The 19,653-nt window shown below is 33.1% G+C and overlaps 1 protein-coding gene across 1 annotated transcript in view; it reads left to right on the top strand.

The window, feature by feature from the left end:
- The window catches only part of LOC106645097 (J domain-containing protein CG6693), a 46,411-nt gene extending 31,820 nt beyond the window's left edge, over positions 1-14,591 (top strand). Inside the window, exon 5 of the mRNA XM_089591435.1 lies at positions 12,194-14,591. Coding sequence (XP_089447561.1) covers positions 12,194-12,424 — 231 coding nt within the window. The 3' untranslated portion in view covers positions 12,425-14,591. The remainder of the gene's footprint in view (positions 1-12,193) is intronic.
- Positions 14,592-19,653: the final 5,062 nt, after the last annotated feature.

Here is a 19,653-nt window from a genome sequence, read left to right as displayed (position 1 = left end):
TGTGTTGATCACCCACTTATAGTGCCTACTACGTATTGGTAGAAAAGGTTCTTTCAATAATATACGAATTATTGTGTGATGGTGATTGTCCTGTTATGAAATATTTTGTATTTAATTTTAAGGATGAAAATTTTACTTTGTAAGTAAAATAGTCCAATTTTTTCATATACTTACATTTACTTGTTTAATTACTGGCTATCAATAGATCTGAAGTTTTGAAGAACGTTTTTTTTTTATATTGAAGCTCGAAATAAATCTTAGTACTAAACCGCAACTAAACCTGAAACAACACGTAGTGGTAACAATGTTGCAACCAGGCATAGGTAAAAATTTAGATCACAATCCTGATGGTATAAATAAAGGTTTTAAGCATTATTTTTTAAAGAGCTTACAATTAAATTATATTTTTTCTGTATATTCCCTGGATATTCGAAATGTACAATATTAATATAGAATTTCTAAAAGAATTTGACACATAATGATAGAGTATAAGAAATTTGTTTTTTTTCCTAAGAAAAAAATTGCACTAAAAATGATTAAGAAAGACTTTAAATTATTGTTATTTCTCACACATGCTTATTTGCATAATGTTACCTTATTTAAAATACTAGAAATAATTTTATTTTCCATTGCATGGAAAAATAAATAACAGCTGTAATCGATTTCAATACATAATTATTGCAAACAAGGAGGAGCCGTTTATAAAAACGCCCAAGGTGTAATTATCTTGGTATATTATACACATGCACGACTACGTATCTCAAATGGAAACATTTTCATTTCAAAAGATTGATGCTTACACTAACGTCAACTTCAAAGCGTTGCCCACAATGTTTGCTGCTGCTGCTACTGAGATAAAAGATTTTTTTCAAGAATGAATGAATAGTTGTATCGTCAATGTTCTTCCGTGTGCATAGCAGATTTCGAAAAAACAGTTTGACCTTATTTTTATTCGCATCCTAAATTCTTAAACGTTAAGCCATTTCTGTTGCGTGCATATTTTTGTTATTATATTTGCATAAGATATTCAACTATATTTGAATATCAGTTTTTCATTATGATAGTAAGATTACGCAACGAGGCTAGATCTTTAATGACCGGTATTTCAAAGAGTCGTTTGATCGTTTAATGGTTCTATTATATTTTTACCTTCATTTTAAATGACATGGAAGAAATCTATCTCTATACAATCCTTGTGCATTTGTTATTAAATTGTTTGTATGCGTGCAAAATTCTATACGTCTTAAGTGATTATTCTGCAAATTTCATATGAATAAAATTTTAAAATCAAATGACATTAAAAACATACAACGTTAAGTTTATTAAAAGACTTGCTAAAAGTACAACTTTTGCCTTGTTCTCGCTCTTAACAACATACTTTCGTCTGCTTGTGTAGTGATAAATAAAACTGATGTGTTATTGCAATTCATTGTATGACTAGTAGAAGAATTCATTATTATTAAAAAAATTAAGAAAAACTAAATAGAGTTAAATACTCTTGAAATATTATATTCATCTCAAAATACTGACGGTCACGTAAGTGAAACGGTCTTATTTTCAATATCTTCAATGGCTGAAAAGATTATGTGATGTTGTTGTGACAGGCTAAATAAGTTTCTTGATAACGATTGAAAGGTAAATCTATACTTTAACCATCTGCTTTGAATTAATCAGTAACGTATTCTTAATGTTAGTGCTATGAGTGCCCAACTTGTTAATTACGACTGTTTACAAGTCCATTATGAGACGATTTGAGTTGATAACAACTGGTATAGATAACAGCTTTACGGTATCATTCGCAATTTGCAACAAACTGCTTTTTTATACGCTAGTAAAAAATCGATAACCTAATTGAATCTTGCTTCTGAGTATATTCTGTTGAAAGTAAAAGTTAAAAACGTTATTAGAAAATCAATCATCACAAACCTGTAGAAATTCCAAACATAAGTATTTCTTCCTGACAAGTATCAACTTCAACTTGCCCAGAGGTCAGATAGTGAATATCATTTGTAAAATAACTGACTTGCTTTGACTAATAACTTATATATTCTTTGTTCCTATAATGTTAATGGAGTCTTTGCTTATTGACAACCAACACAAAACGGCCATCGGTGATAAGTACGCGGATCTGATTAAAATTAGTAGCACTTCGTTTCAACCGCTATTTCAGCGTAGGTCCCTCGCAAGATACCTACTGTTAAGCAGAAATGCCATTCGCATTACAGAATCAACGAAAATAATTCAATGAACGTGCGAAAGACTCTTCAGTTGGTTGATGTAATATAGCTTTGATTAAATCGCACCAAGATCAAAGTAATCGGTATGTCATCAACTGAGGTCATCAACTAAGGCATGTGCAATATTGAGAATAAGTACGTTGCAGATTTGAGTATCCCTCTTCCGAATGGTTGATCAAAAGTAGAGGCAAGTTACCGGTATCATTCTGCGCTTCGGTGATCCGAACGCGCAACGACGAGCATTGTCATTCCTGTTAAAGTGAAAACGCCTGTCGACATTGCGCCAATACCTCATAGGTTGTTGTCCAACAGTATGGTCAGCTAAAACAAGTTGGGCTCGTTGCGGATCTTTGCCAAAAATGTATCAATATCGGTAATTCCGCGCAAACGTTTGCTAGGTTTCACCCCTCCTTCTATTTGGGCTATTTTTGCTTGTCCGAGAAATTTACACTTGACATGGCCAACAACAGAGTGCACAATGGAAAATCGGAACGAAAGTGAGGTGTGCTCTGCCTGTATCGTTAACCCCCTTTTTTCCCTCTTAGTCGAGCTCGCAGTACTCTCGTTTGTTTTAACAGCTGGACTGGGCTAAGCTGCTTTTTTTCCTTCACTCCTATGATTGATCGAATGAACTTCCGGCCCATCCCTTGCTTTGAAAACCACGTCACGGGGTGAACTTTCTATCGTACGCCCTATTCAATTTGAACCCTATACTTGCTTGTTTTTCTGGTTTATCTGATTGACCTGGTATTCAAAAGCGTGCGCCTATCCTTTTTTTTTTCACTTCGAACTAGGCTGTATTGAATTTTTTTTCAGTAGATTTGAGCACATAATGGCAGTGCTTTTCGTTTTGTCCGTCATTGAAAAGTATGCTTCATCAAGCTGTAGTAATCACTTAACAATAATTTCATATGGTTCAAGTTAAAACGTCATTTTTTAGCACTCAGAGAGTCGTTGACTTGAAATTTATACCGACAAAAAAAACTTTCCTCGGGTTATTCTATGAAAAATACAAATACCAAAAAATTGCTTAGACAACGTTTAATCAAAGTTTGTTGGATTAGTACAATAACTACGAATAGCAAAAAACATTTATTAATCATCCAATGACTTCGGTTGAATATGAAAAATGTAAGATCCGTTAAATTTGTCTAGAAGTCGAAAATATCGATAAAATAAAATGAAAAAAATAGTTATGTATAAAGTATCTTTTTATTCGTATACTCAAACTATGCCACAAGTCTGCTTTGTGTTCATTTTGTATTGTATTATCAGTGACGTCCATTATCGTTTATTTAATAAATTAAGATCAAGTTGTTTCATTTTTGATTGATTGTATATATGTCATAAATTACTAACAGTAAACATGTAAGTGTAGTGGTCTTGTGATCTGTTTTAATCGATGTTTTCCTTCTTGAATAGTATAACTTGGTTTGATGCCCTATTTTTTTTATTTTTAAAATATTGCGAAATTCTAGTACCTTAACATTAAATTTAATCGATTATCTATTAAAGACTCCTTAGTTCCCACTGAGGATGCATGTTGAAAGAGTTGGTGTTTTTTCTCGCTGGTATTTCTATTTTGCTGCACTTTTGCCCCACCCAAGTTTCTAAGATGATGAGAGAACGTGGTACAAAACAGACGTGCTGGCTTGATGCTTCAATAATCTGCCAGCTGCGAGCAAAAACATGCACTCGCGTGAACTCGCCAAATGATCCGAAATAGACTTCAGAAAGATATGCCTATGACCTATAATACATATAAAAGTCTCAAAATATTTTTCGAGGCTTTCTCGGGCACTACTATTACCACCATCACTACCATCAGCAAAAGCAGTAGCAGCAATACTTCAATAGCCTTAGTGTAAAATATGTGTGAATATAAATATGACGTGTGCTTGTTTCTTCACACGCATGTAGACACATGCATTCCTGAACGCATTTGTCTGTCATAAAATCCTCGCTGGATTTTCCTATTAATTCTTGTTCGTAGATGCTTAATGCTTTCAAAGGCAACGCGCTTTATTGGATCGTAATTTATGGCTTTTAGAAGCCATCCTGATGCTTTTGTTTAGGACTTCTTGGAATTCTGCGCGTGTTTTAAATAACTCTTTCTATCATCATCATAACAGTGAACAGTCAATATTAAACATTATTGAAAAAAATTTCCATTTAGTATATGTTACAAAAATTCAAAAATAATTATTTAATATTCTGTAAATAAATAAAAAAATTTCCCAAATGACAACAACGGTGTTCATACTGCACAATCGATTAATTTATTTGACACGAGCGCCCGAAAACGAGAGCGCGGTTCTTGCATGTTCGTGCCCAATCGTGTATATTGTATTTCTTACCGAGAGCGCAAAGCAGCTGCACTTTGTTTTCATGGTAGAAAAAATGTTTTTTCCTACTTGAAGATTTTTAAAAAAATTTTTTGACGTTTACTGCACCTTCAGTAAACAAAGTAAAGTTAGCATCTGGTGTGTATCTAACCAGGGCAAGCACAAGGAGTCCCTCGGGCCTGATGCTTCCTTTAGCAACATGTGCCACCAGGTAACGAAACTATTATTCCAATACTTGTAAAATTAAATGACTAATAGGTAAATTAGTTTTTTATGATTTTATAGTACAATGTTATGTAATATTATTTAATATTCATCGCTAATATATAAAACTTTGTGAGAAGTATCTGCTATGTTCATATAGTTTTTTTTCCTACATAACATGTAATTACTAATTATAAATAAAGTTGAATTTAGATTAATAGCATTAAAGACCGTCTTATTTTCAATTTATTGTCTATCTGAGTTTATTGTTTCATATCAAATTGTATATTATAAATTAAATGGGTGTGTTGGCTGAGAAAAATGCTTTTAGTGTTTATATATTTGTTTATTTATTCATAACCAGAGTATACAAAACACACAACAATAGAAACATTAATTTCTTTTCAACCTTGCAGAGGTATACGTTAATACCTGTTCGCAGGCTGGTTTACCTAAACTTAAATTACAATGTATAGGAAAAAAAAAGTACATAATAATGCTAACAATAATAATAAGAATATAAATCTTATAACCTATTTACTATAAACTAAAAAGCCAGTCAAGCTAACATTCATACAAAAAAATAATGTGATGCTCTTTGGAAGGGTTAACAGACATTTCATCTTACTAATATATAAAGCAGAAGCGCTAAAACCGTTGTAATCGCTAACCGCGAAAACTACTGAACCGATTTTGTTGAAATTTTGCACACTGATTCATGATACTTCCTAGATGGTTTTAGTATAGTTTTTATCTTAAAAAATTTAATAACAATAGCAATAAATGAGCTCAAAGTTTTGCAAAAATATGCCAGCTTTTCACTTTAGTTCAGTAAAATCCGCTAGGTGGCGTCGACATAAAATCGAAGCTACCTGCAACATAATTAAATAAGTGTGGTTATAATACGCTGGAGCGTGTCCATAGTGTTGTAGTCGAGCTTCGGCAATTCAACGAGCTGTATTGAGAATGCTGATAATAGTCTTGCAGCTGGGTATCCCGGTTACGGACGACACTCTTCTCTAAGGGAGAAGGGACCTAGGGGTCCATTCACCCTAAATCTCGACGAGTGCGATCAAAAAAAAAAAAAATTAATTCCAACCGGTGCCGTCTCTGCCACAATACCAGGAGACATATCTAGCCAGAGTACAATCTGCTCCAACTCATTAGAGTTGTGAGGGAGTTCCACCATCCCACCTGCACCATAGTGCAGTTAGAGAATTTGTGGCTACAAATGTAAGCAAGGGAAGAAAACAGCTCTGAGCTCTGAGGGGCATGGGCAGCCACAACGGCTACCTTCTTGGTCGTCGCGTCCCCAATGCGCTTACCCACATGTTCCCGTCTAACGATGAGCGGTTGGTTATCCGGGGAACGACCCGAGACGAGATATTCTTTGGTCAGCAGCGTACCTCCCTCCATCAAAGTCTCCGTATATCGAGACTCCCAGGGTAAGAATCAAGCAACCGTAGCCAGCTCTTCATCATCAGGAATGAGAATAGCCTGGAAGTTTCACCACTGGCGCTTTTTAGGGCCATTATAAGTATTTACGTTCCCTACTTAACCATCAATTTCATCGGTTCTTTTTAGGATCCACCTAAGTGTAAACTACCTTACCAACAAATACATTTTTATTACCATTTCCGGAAGCGATTCGTCGACTAAAAGACTATATTAACTAAAGACGGGCACTATTAAACCAAGTCAGACATTCACTAGCAGACGTCACCTGCGGAGTTGTTCTTCGCAAGGCTGGAAAACCCGGTGACCGACGACCCTATATTACCCTCTTGACTCTAAGAATTCAACCAGGAATTACTGATCCTCTCCAAAGTCTGCGTTGGGCAAACCTATAACAGCTATGTAGGAAAAAAAACTTGAGCCAACGGGACAGCCTCCACTGGACAAGTATCACTAACCAATCTTCCCATCTAAGATCACCAAAACAACTGAATCTGCAAATAAAAAAGGTGCTTTAGACACCAACGTCTTTGACGTTATACCGGGAGACGTTGGGAAAGAGCACTACAACTAGCCCCAAAGCTTCGGACTTTGTAATTTTTCTCCCAATCAGTCTGTATCTTTAACAGCAAGCCAGAAAAGATTACCCTGAGGTATCCAGGTCACAATTGCTGTTAACTGCAGTCAAGAAAGAGTTAACTTAAAAAGCTCACCGGTCTTTTTTAGGGCCATCGGACGTCGAACTACCTTGCCAACAAATATATTAGAACTTAACAAAGTTGACAGAAAACACACTTTAGGGGTCACACAAATTTTAAGCATGCCAAAAGTCGTAAGAGGGTGAATCGGAAGAAAAACTTCAAGTCTATCTAATAAATACAATTTTACTTAGGTGTCAAGAAACTGACGCAGAAAATTTATCGAGATTGAAACAGCAGCGTCAAAATTGACAACTAAAGAGTCCATTACGTGAAAGATCAGCTTTTCTTTGTACCCTCACAGCAATCTCTGAAATCTTTAAAGATCCTACTTCAGATTTTTTAATGAGTAGAAAATGTATTTGTGTTTTTGTGGCAATAAAAATGTAGGGTTTAAGGTCCAGGACTTTGTTGCTCTGGTAATGAAGTTGTGAGATATGAGAAAAAAAATTTTTTTTTAATATAAATTTTTTGGGGGTTTAAAATCTTAACAGCTTTAATAAATAGCCGTTTTCGTGAATTACACGGGAGAAACTGTAAATCAACGGCTTCTTATGGCCACCGATTATTTTATGGCATAAAGAACGCACGGTACTTTTCAGCATAATAATTTTTTTGAATTTTTATACCTCATTATTTAACCAAATAAACTATATGGATTCCGAAAAAATATGTTTTCAATAAGAAGGTTTTTGCTCTTAGATGTATCAGGAATATGTGTAAAATTTCTAACTGAAAATGTTTCACATTACATGTCAACACACTACGGTGTTTTATTTAGTAAGTCTCGGGCGAAGCCGAGACGGGGGGCTGCTAGTATAGTATAATTAGTGATCTCATTATTATTAAAGATAAAACAAGTACATTTATTGAAGCTTATTAGTGCAAATTCATTTTTTTATTTTATCTAGATTTTATTTTTTTTGTAATATCTAATAGTTTGAAATCATTTGTTAATCCGTTGAATAATTTTATAGCACATATGTAACTGTTCTTATTACTCACAGTTTTGGTTATTTTTGGTAATTGTATTAGTTAATTTCTAGTTACAATATTCGAAGTCTTATATTATTTTCGTAATAAAATCGAATATATTCAAAATCAAGAAGTTTTGTTACAAAGAAACGTTTGTCTGTTGTATGTATATTCTTATTTATAATTTTTACAAGTCTGTTTCGTGTTATCTATAGAACACTAATATGAATAATATATGCGGCACACCAAGCACTTATACCACAGCTTATTATGCTGTGAAAGAAAGCATAATGTATAATTTTCTATATTAAAGCTTTTTCTATATTAAGTGAAAGTTCATTTAGAGTTGGCTAATCAGCTGTCTGAACTCAGTCACTTTCTACATCACTCCAAAAATCTCCTACAGATATAATTGCAGTATCGTCACCATAAGATATAATACAACCATTAAGCATAGCCGTTAAAAGGTCATTAACATGCATTATGAACAATACAGGACCTAATTTTGGCTCTTGTGGTACCCCAATATTAATTTTCTTTATATCTTTTCGATCTTGTCCTATTCTAACAAATTGATACCTATTGTCAAGATAGCTTTGATTAAGTCAAAGGCATTAGCACTTATACCGTAGTTATGTAGCTTGTCGAGCAATATAGTATAACTTACAGAATCAAAAGTTTTTGCCAAATCAATAAAAGTTATCGCAATTGGCCTACTTTTATCTCAGTTATTATGTAATATTTTAGTTTTATAATGTAGCGCATCCTTAGATCCTTTTCCATTGATAAAACCATTCTAATTTTCAGCAATGATATTATTGTTAGATATATATAAGCCTGTTAAGGATTTTTTTTCAAATAATTTTGCTATCTTACTAATGTATAAAGCAAAGTTAATAAAACCGTTGTAATCGCTGTCCGCGAAAACTACTCAATCGATTTTGCTAAAATTTTGCATACCCATTCTTGACACTTCCTAGATGGTTTTAGTATAGTTTTTATCTTGAAAAAATAATTAGTAAAAGCAATAAATAAGCTCAAAGTTTTGTAAAAATACGCTAGCTTTGCGCTTTAGTTTAGTTAAATCCGCTAGGTAGTGTCGAAGTAAAATCAAAATAACCTGTAACTGAATGAAATAAGTGTGGTTATAATAGGCCCGAGCAACGAACCAAACAGTCGTTCATCAACAGTGCATGAAGCTTAGAGCTGGAAATTGTGCAGCTATATAGACGGGTCAAAATTGGCGGCGTCGTGCTAAATCAACCTGGTCACAATTTGTTTAAACTAACTTTTTTTAAACAAACGAGTAAAAGTGATTTTTTCGATCTAAAAAAAATATAATAAGTTTCTTTAAGTCATTCTGAACAAAAAACCAATTGAGATGTATATACCTAAACCCCACAGTTTTCGAGCAAAAAATTTCCAAAGATCTGAAAAATGCGAATTTTTCAATTTTCAGAGCGTTGGTAAGGAATGAAAATAAAACAATTTTGGAAGGTACACCATGTAAACATGAAGTATTAACCTTCCTCTATAACTTCCAAAAAACGAAAATTGAAAAAAGTAATGGCAACATTGTTTTTTTACAATAAACATTTAAGCTATTTCCGCGCGCGCCCGAGCTGACTCCCAGTACTAGTGTATGACTATATATATCATCGAGCCCGAGTGCGCCTGACCTGACGCGTCGATGATATATATAGTTATACACTAGTACTGGGAGTCAGCTCGGGCGCGCGCGGAAATAGCTTAAATGTTTATTGTAAAAAAACAGTGTTGCCATTACTTTTTTCAATTTTCGTTTTTTGGAAGTTGTAGAGGAAGGTTAACACTTCATGTTTACGTGGTGTACCTTCCAAAAATGTTTTATATTCATTCCTCACCAATGCTCTGAAAATTGAAAAATTCGCATTTTTCAGATCTTTGGAAATTTTTTGCTCGAAAACTGTGGGGTTTAGGTATATACATCCCCATTGGTTTTTTGTTCAGAATGACTTAAAGAAACTTAATATATTTTTTTTAGATCGAAAAAATCACTTTTACTCGTTTGTTTAAAAAAAGTTAGTTGAAACAAATTGTGACCAGGTTGCGCGGTGGCAACATGAAGTTTCTTAATCTGTGGGATCTAATGAACATAGTTATGCAAAAAAATTCCTTTGCCATTGATCTAGCACGACGCCGCCAATTTTGACCCGTCTAATAGGCATTCTGGCTACCGACGATTTTGTTCTCTGATGGTCAAGCGACTTACGTCGAACTCCATCCTGAACCACCGTCATTGAAAAGTAGCCACGAATACTAAGATGTTATGAAAGCTAACATCTCCGGCGAAATACCAGGGGATACCTAGCCAGAGCACACTCTGCTCTAGCAATTTGGTGTTTTATGGCCATTCTTCTAACCAACCTGGTGCTGCTACCAGAGCAGATTATATTACAACAGTAAGTCAGGGAGAACAAGCCTGAGTTCGAACAGCCACAACAGCCTCCTCAGTGATTCGTAGGAACGGCATGTCCACAGAGAAGGTATTCTCCAGGCCCACTTTTCCAACTACCGATAAGCGGTTGGTTATCTGGGGAACGACCCGAAGACGAGATATTCTTTAGTCAGTGGCGTACCTTCCTCCAGCAGTCTCCGTACGCCGACTCCAAAGGTTAGAGTCGAGCTACCCGCACAGCCAGCTCTCCATCATCAAGAATAATAATAAGTAATAGCTAGAAGTATCACTACTGGTTCTTTTCAGGGCCATCATAAGTATTTACGTCCCCTACTTGACTATCAATCTCATAAGTTCTTTTTAGAGCCACCTAAATTTAAACTACCTTGCCAACAAATACATGTTTACTACCGTTGCCAGCAACGATTCGTCGACTAAAAAACCATATAAAGCCGGACGAAAATAAACCAAGTCAGTCATTCACTGGCAGACGTCACGAGCTAAGTTACTCATCGCAAGGCTAGGAACCCTGGTGACTGACGACCCTACATGACATTACTCTCTCGGCTCTATAAGCATTCAACCAGGAACCACCGATGCTTTCCGAGGTCTGCGCTGGGTAAACCTAACAGCTATGAAGGAAAAATAAACTTTATAAAACGGGACAGTCTCCAACGGGCAAGCATCACGAACCAATCTCTTCACCTTAGATCACCATAACAACTAAGTCTGCAAAAAAAGAAGGTGCTTTAGACACCAACGTCTCCGGCGTAACACCAGGAGACGTTGGTAAAGATCTCAAGAGCTCAACAACTACTTCTAACGCTCTAGACGTTGTAGTTTTCCTCCCGATCAGTGTGGTGCTACAAAAACAGGCCAGAGAGAAGATAACCCTGAGGTGTATAGGCAATCACGTTTGCGGGAAACTTCAGTCAAGAAAGAGTTTAGTGCACCGGTCTATTTGGGGCCATCAGACGTCAAATGCAAACTACTTTGCCAACAAATACATTACAACCTAACAAAGTTGACAAAAAACAGCCTGTAGAGCTCACAAAAGTTTTAACTTTGCCTATAGTCACAAAAAAGCGAATTGAAAGGACAACTTGAAATGCTTCGAACGTTAAAAATTTTTGGCGTCAATAAACTAACGCAGAACATTCATCGAGATTGAAACAGCAACATCAAATTCGACAAACAAAGAATCTATTAATATTATCGATACATGAGCCATTTCCACTGGAATCTTTTGGTCTAGTTGTTTCAATAAATCCTGGATAATATCCGTCTTCCATTTAAGTATTTAAAAAATCTTTACTAATCAGATGGCACTGTGCCATGTTCTCACTGTGCCCATGGTTCAATCAATATGGTTTCAGTTGAAATGATTTATAATCGGTGTGGGAATATATCCCTACACAAACGTAGTGAGTAGGTTGCCCCGGTGTCTAGGCCAGTAGGCTATCGTGAAAACCCGGAAGTAAATAATTCATGAAGAGGAAAAAAGAAGCAAAACTCATAAATAGAAGACAGAAACAGAGACATTTGAAAAATGTCTTTTTATTCTGAATATTATCAAAAATGTTTCTAATAAGTTTCTGTAAATATAGTTTTTTTCGCTAATACCAAGCTTTTTCTGTTAAGAAGCAAAATATTTTAGCGTTAATATAAATTTTTAACATGCCACAGCCTAGATAAATAGCAATATTTTATGTAAAACAAAAAATCAGTCAAAAACAATGCTGTTCGAAGTTCAAATTAATATCAATAAATTTTTAAACAAAATTTCCGTGTGAAAATCTACTCATTTAAAAAATTGTTATTAAATTAAATTTTTTATTCTAGTGGGAAAAAGAAGCTGAGGAAACTGAAAGATTAAGTAAAAAGCGTGAAATCGAGAAGCAAGAATCTGGTGCAACTGATGATCTGGCTCTTCAAATTTTGAGTAAAAACAAAGCTCGACAATCTCAATCTGAAAACTTCTTTGATTCCCTCATCGAAAAGTATGCTCAGAAAGCAGTAACTCCAAAAAAGAAAGCTGGAACTTCTAAGGCGCAAAAAAAGAAGAAAGCGTAATGGTTTGAAGTTAAAATTATTTAATTTACTTTTTATTTATTTGAAAGTTTGTAAATGAAGTTTGATAAAGTCCATATAAAAGGGGGTCATTTCCAAATCGTAGTACTCCATTAAATCATTAGTATTCTTATTACTTACTTCAACTTCTCTGTTTTAAAATTACAATCGCAAGATTAAGTTTCATCTTTTTTATTTTTCAAGTATAATATTTTAAAATAAAAACGTTCTAAAAAAAATTCCCTCATCTGCAGTGTAGATAACCTTTTTCTACATAAAATTAAATATATTAGTCAATATTATAAATAAAGTAAATCAAACGCAATGATGATTTTTAAAGAAAAAAATTATTTACATTAATTCTTTTTTTACTACTAGTTAAAGTTTGAGTACTTTTTAAATTAAATTTGTTATTTGAAAAATCCTAATTTTCGACACTGATTGTTACCAAACATTTAGCGTATTTGTTTGAACATTCTGAGATATTTGTAGTATAAAAAAATTTGTGTGTTATCAGTTTTGTGAGAAATTCATAGATCAAAAGACATACATATACGTGTAATGCTGTAATCAAACATAATCTAATGTCATCGCAGAAACATTTTCACTTTCCAAATTTTCACTTTTATAAGATTTTGAATTGAACTATTTTTTTTATTTTGAATTCAAGATAAACTTTATAAAACTAGATTAACGTTAAGAATACCTTAAAATATTGATTAATTTATTTATATGTGGGCTCGAAATTCTTCTACTTAGCTTACATACATGTGATGCAAGAATACAAAATACCAGCTCGTAAATTTACCATCTTATCCAACCTACGTGAACGAACTAGTGAAAAAATTTTTAATATAATTTTAGTAAAACCAAACATTGTCATAAAGATTTTGGTTTCCAAGATTTTCGTGTTTGGTTGATAAAATTATAATTAAAAATAATCAAACAGCGCTCTATAGATTTGTGACGAATAATAGTATAAGACTAAGATATTTCTCTCTCCGTTTTGGTGGTCAATTTTTACGATAGGTTGACAGAGAAGTAAGAAGAAAGATAAACAACTGGAGAAGTAGTGTCTCGATATAAAAAGAAATGATACCTGCACCCTTACTCCCACGAAAAAAGTATATATATTACACATCAGATGTAATTTCTGTTCTTGTTACTTACTTTGCATTTGCGTAGTCCCTACATTTCAAGACGTGTCACAGCAATACTGATACTAATATTAATGTCAGGCTAATGATTGTTTCGAGCACCTACTTAGATGGCACATAAGTAGACTCAGCTCGTTACTCTCATTGTCTACAGCATTTAATTGTCATCATTTTTAATTTTTAAGATCATCAGATTCTGAAATGATTCAAGTAAAACCTACTTTGTAGTATTGCTACACGTACACATTAGGTTAGAAAATTTTCTTTTAGGCACGGAACCTTTGGTGCCTTTGTCAAAGGGTACATCAATAAAACATTTTTTTGTTGCCACCTAATGCACTAAACTATCTTTTATTTTTTACATAATGTTACTATTGCATAGGAGTTTTTAGCTATTAATTTCTGTAGTTATATGTAAGCATCTATGCCTGGGGCTAGTTTTTGATAAGGCGTCTTAGACCATGCTTATTTGTGTAACCTTCCTGCGGCCACTGTTATATCTACTTCAGATGACACGCACCCACACTGGAAGTGATAGAATTTCAATAATATGGTTATTTATCACCATTGCTTGCGAGCTCTATTCAAATTTTTTTTTTCATACACGTACGATAGTTTGACAAGAAAACAGCTATTACTTTCGAGTTGGCCCAATGAACGCATACTGCTTGTTTTTGACAGCATTCGGCAAACTAAGATTCTATTTACAAGAAATTACATCTGGAGCTTTTTTTAGTAGAGGGGCTTCTAAAGGACCTACAGTTTGCGGCACTATCGGCGCCAATCCCCCTGGTCTAAAATCGACTTCTATATCTTTATACTCTGCTTCGTCAGAGTCCGACTCACTTTCTTCGTAACGACCCCTTTCTTAAAATCAAAGAAAAAAAATATTATATACAATAATGTCACATAAAAACACATGTGTAAAAATGTGTACGTAACAATATCATAACAATTAATATAAAGACAACACATTGATTTCTGTAAACGTAAATAACGTAAAAACTAATATTATAATGAATTTTTGTGAAGTACACTAGTTTAAAAAATCTTTCATCTATTATTTATTCGTCAAAAGTAAGAATTTAGATAGTTTCATCGATATCTGAACCATAAGTAAAGTACCAACAGTTGTAATTTTACGGAGTAGCTTAAAAAAGCTAATCATTTGTATCTATAGTACAAGAATTTAATTTTTTTAATTTTTGCTCTAAGGTTAATGAACTTTATTATTAGATGAAAAATTTTATCTAGTATATCTTATTAAGACTTTTAATAATAGTAAAAAATAGCCTGCTAACACAAAAACCATCTACTTTTCATACATCGACTCCTAATAAAGTCAAAGACCTATTTTTTTAACTGTGTGTTTTTATTGACATTTAAAACTCGTTGATAGCATTGGATTCAAATGAAAATTGGCTAAAATATTGTATCTATTAAAGTTTTTAAATTAAAAAAAGTTATGCTTGTATTTAAATATTATGTTACGTAGGGAAGCGTAGAGTCTCATCTATACTATCGTACGTTACAATTGTATTTCTATTAATTAAATTCTCAAAACGTATATATATGTAGAAGCCTTTATGTGTTTACCTATGTCCACAGTTGCCAGAAACAATTTCTTCTTAAAATATATCTGATGAAATTTTAAGTTTGAAAAAAAAAAATAAAAAAAAATTAAAAAAATACTTTTTAACCAACCAGTACGTCTTCTGTACGTGACCTGTCTCTAAAACTTTTAAGTTTTCTAAGCCTTGTAGAAGTAAATAGCCGCAAAAGCATTGACGAAACTAATCTTTTTTAGTTCTTTTACAGAAAAAAGTTTTTCAACATTTTAAAAAAGTTATGTAAAACATGAGTACTAATCCAATAAAAAACAGTTTGATTAAAAAAAGTGTCTAAAAAATTTCAAGGGAAGGTTGTTGTACAGTTTATTGTTTACTTTAATTATGAAACTTGAGATAAAAGGTTTCAAGTCTGAATAGCTGTACTTTTTTTATTCATTATCAACCGAAAAATAAACTTAGAAAAAACCAGGTGTGGGTCTCGGGACCTTCGGCAGAAGTGAAACTTCGATATGTTATTCCAGTTGACTATTTACGTGAGATCTTAGACTTTTTTACTCTCGCTTCCTATAGGTGTATAATGTACTATTCGTGCATTTGATATGACACGAAATATATATATATATATATATAATCGTCAGTAGCATAGTAAAAATCCGCCTCAAATTTAACTGTGACATCAATCACATATACAGCAAAGGGAACCCTATGTTACATGTCTTCTGAACCATCGAACCACGATTTGAAATACGCAAATTAGTGATTAGCTTCTCAAAGGCACAAGTCGAGTAAGTAACGGACAGGTCTTGAACTCATGAGGATGCGTAACCAAGTCCCTCGAAACTACAAGAACCACAGCCTCACCTCTTTGCTACCATAGCCGTTATATATATATATATATATATATATATATATATATATATATATATATAGTGGCCACGGTAGCGCAGTGGTTTAGATTGTGGTTCGTATAGTTTGGAAGCTTGGTAACACAGTGTTCCGAATTTAAGACTCGATCTTCACTTTATTTACACACTAAAATAAGGTCTCTATTTCTGTGTAAGTGATCGATCACATTAAAGAGGTTGTCGTAGTACAATACGCGCTAAAAATTTGGTGTATCAAGATGCAAGCTGATTGTACATCCTTCTTTTTCCGTAACGATTAATTTTTTTGGCAAAATGAGATACTTAACACTACAACATCTTTAAAAATATAAAGCTAGGCCTTCTGAAATTGGGGACAATGCTTCTTAATATAGTCAGCTTCAGTGTATTAGTTTTCTACGAAAATCTATAGAAAATTAAACGAGTTATATGAGAATAAGCAGCTTGGCAGCGGGTTCGTGACGACCTCTCCATAAAAGCCCGTGTATAACAGAAAAACTTTAAGATTTTTTTTTTTTTTAAACTACAAAGCTAGTTCCTCTAAAATTTTAATATGATATGTGTAGTGATAAAATAAGTGTCTCATAATTATTTTTCTTAATTCTATAGAAAATGAAATATCATGATAACCCCCTTTAATCTGAGGAGGTTTTTTATATGCCAATGACAACAGCACATACATACAGAGTAACACAAAAATGCAGAGCCTATTGGGTATAGTTCTTGAAATTGGCTATAAAATATATATAAAAAACCAATGGATAGTGGGTGCTTAGATACTCAAGTATGAAGTTATACTTCTATAAAATTTTACGTCAAACAATATAATTTTGAGCATAAAAATACCTTCTATGAAACAGTATTGTGTACGAAGGTGGTGCAATTATCGTAGGAGTGAGTATACCTACGTTGATTGGGTGTAATTTTAATTTATATTGAATAAGTTAATGATTGTAAATAATATTCTACGGCAGAATACAATAAAAACAATACACAGACTGGCCATTCCAAGACATGTGCACTTTCATCGAAACTTCCGGTGATTTTAGAACATTTTACTGCCAACGCTGATTGCATCTGTAACATCACGCTCATGTCTGTCACATGCGATATCACACTTATTTATTGTCAATATTTAATACTCAAAATATAATTGTACATAGAAAATTAAAAAAAAACCCATCTTGTTGTATAGCTTTCTTCAATAGGGGAGTATTACATGCCAGTGAATGCCCTTTCAGGACGTTCATCACACACAGGTTTTTTGACAGATATTATTCAAACATCAAATATATATTGAAATAGCATAAAAAATACCCACAAAAATTGCAGCTCGTTTAACTGTGCCATTATTTTATACACCATTATGAAAAAATAACGTTAAATGGCATTTATATGTTTTGTAGGAATCTTCCAATGTTTGAGGTACAAAAAATTAGTTTGAGATAAACCTATCGAATTTTCAAATAGACCCTCAAGTTGGTTTTTGAGTGAATTTAGAAAGAAGTGATGAAGTGTACGTTAAAGCATGTATGTGAGTACGTCCACATGAGAAAAACAATTGCTAGCTTTACTGCACACAATAGCGTTGCTCTCACTTCTCTGAACTTTTCACCCGGTAACTATGTGGAGAATGTCCTTAAGTCACAAAATCACTTTAATCACGAATGGAAAAATTGTAAGAGAATAAAACACAATAGAAACTTATCATTACATTTGTTAATTTTAAAAAAATTTAAAAATTGTGTAAACCATTATTTATTTATTTAAATAGTGAAAAAGTAATGATAAGTCAAATAATTATATTCATTTAAATTTTTCAACGATACCTTCAATTCGCAAGAGATCTCAAAAACTATTACAGAATATTGATTCCCAACACTGATCCTTATTGATCTCTTTAGGCTCCCAAATGTACTTGCTGACCAGAGATGCTGCAAAAAAAAAATCAACAAAAATAAGCAATATGATTCTAATAAATATATTATTATATTAAAAGAAATCAAAAATGTGCATGTGTGTGCAGTGAACGTAGATACTAAGGGCAGGAAACTGATTGCGGAACTCTTTGAAAAATGTTATATCTTCATGTAAAACTGACATAGGTAAAATATAATTATTATAACGAGTTTTTAAAGCGTGTTCAGCAATCTAAAATCATAAACTAACACTTTTTGTGCTTAAGCAACATAAATTTTTAGAACCGTTGGTTATCTTTTATCATTTATTTTTTGACAAAATAATATACATACCTTCAGGGGATACTTCGATGCATGAAATCGGATGTTCGCAAGTGTCTATTGGCATTGGTTTATCCTCATCAATCCCATCCATCTTTGATGACTCTGTAAGACAAAAATAAGAAATTAAAAATTAACTTCTCTAAAAATATGCCCAAATAAGCACACATATATACGATTTAAGCCTCATTGCTCAAAACATCATAGATTGTATATTAACAGCAGTTTTCTACAATTTTATGTAAGTTGGCGTAATCTATGCTATAGTCGTAAATAAATTTTAACTTCTCCGTAGCATAATACAGACTATAAACCTAGCAAAATCTTGCGCGGTACAGCGCATTCTATTTAATTCGAAATTTTTAACAAGTTTTGAAATAACGTCTTAGGTGTTATTGTGTTTGTTCGAATCATTTTTGCATTTTTGTATAAGCTTAAACTTCACGCCAATTTGATTTAACGTTGCGCACGGTTAAAGCTAGAGGGCGCTACGTAGCGGAAATTTGGAATTTTAATACTCAAAATATAATTGTACATAGAAAATTAAAAAAAAACCCATCTTGTTGTATAGCTTTCTTCAATAGGGGAGTATTACATGCCAGTGAATGCCCTTTCAGGACGTTCATCACACACAGGTTTTTTGACAGATATTATTCAAACATCAAATATATATTGAAATAGCATAAAAAATACCCACAAAAATTGCAGCTCGTTTAACTGTGCCATTATTTTATACACCATTATGAAAAAATAACGTTAAATGGCATTTATATGTTTTGTAGGAATCTTCCAATGTTTGAGGTACAAAAAATTAGTTTGAGATAAACCTATCGAATTTTCAAATAGACCCTCAAGTTGGTTTTTGAGTGAATTTAGAAAGAAGTGATGAAGTGTACGTTAAAGCATGTATGTGAGTACGTCCACATGAGAAAAACAATTGCTAGCTTTACTGCACACAATAGCGTTGCTCTCACTTCTCTGAACTTTTCACCCGGTAACTATGTGGAGAATGTCCTTAAGTCACAAAATCACTTTAATCACGAATGGAAAAATTGTAAGAGAATAAAACACAATAGAAACTTATCATTACATTTGTTAATTTTAAAAAAATTTAAAAATTGTGTAAACCATTATTTATTTATTTAAATAGTGAAAAAGTAATGATAAGTCAAATAATTATATTCATTTAAATTTTTCAACGATACCTTCAATTCGCAAGAGATCTCAAAAACTATTACAGAATATTGATTCCCAACACTGATCCTTATTGATCTCTTTAGGCTCCCAAATGTACTTGCTGACCAGAGATGCTGCAAAAAAAAAATCAACAAAAATAAGCAATATGATTCTAATAAATATATTATTATATTAAAAGAAATC

Source organism: Copidosoma floridanum, unplaced genomic scaffold (assembly GCF_036245765.1).
Source record: "Copidosoma floridanum isolate Cflo_tuat_1 unplaced genomic scaffold, Cflo_Japanese_pri ptg000013l, whole genome shotgun sequence".
In the NCBI taxonomy this organism is placed as follows: domain Eukaryota; kingdom Metazoa; phylum Arthropoda; class Insecta; order Hymenoptera; family Encyrtidae; genus Copidosoma; species Copidosoma floridanum.
This window is presented reverse-complemented; position numbering and strand designations above follow the sequence as displayed.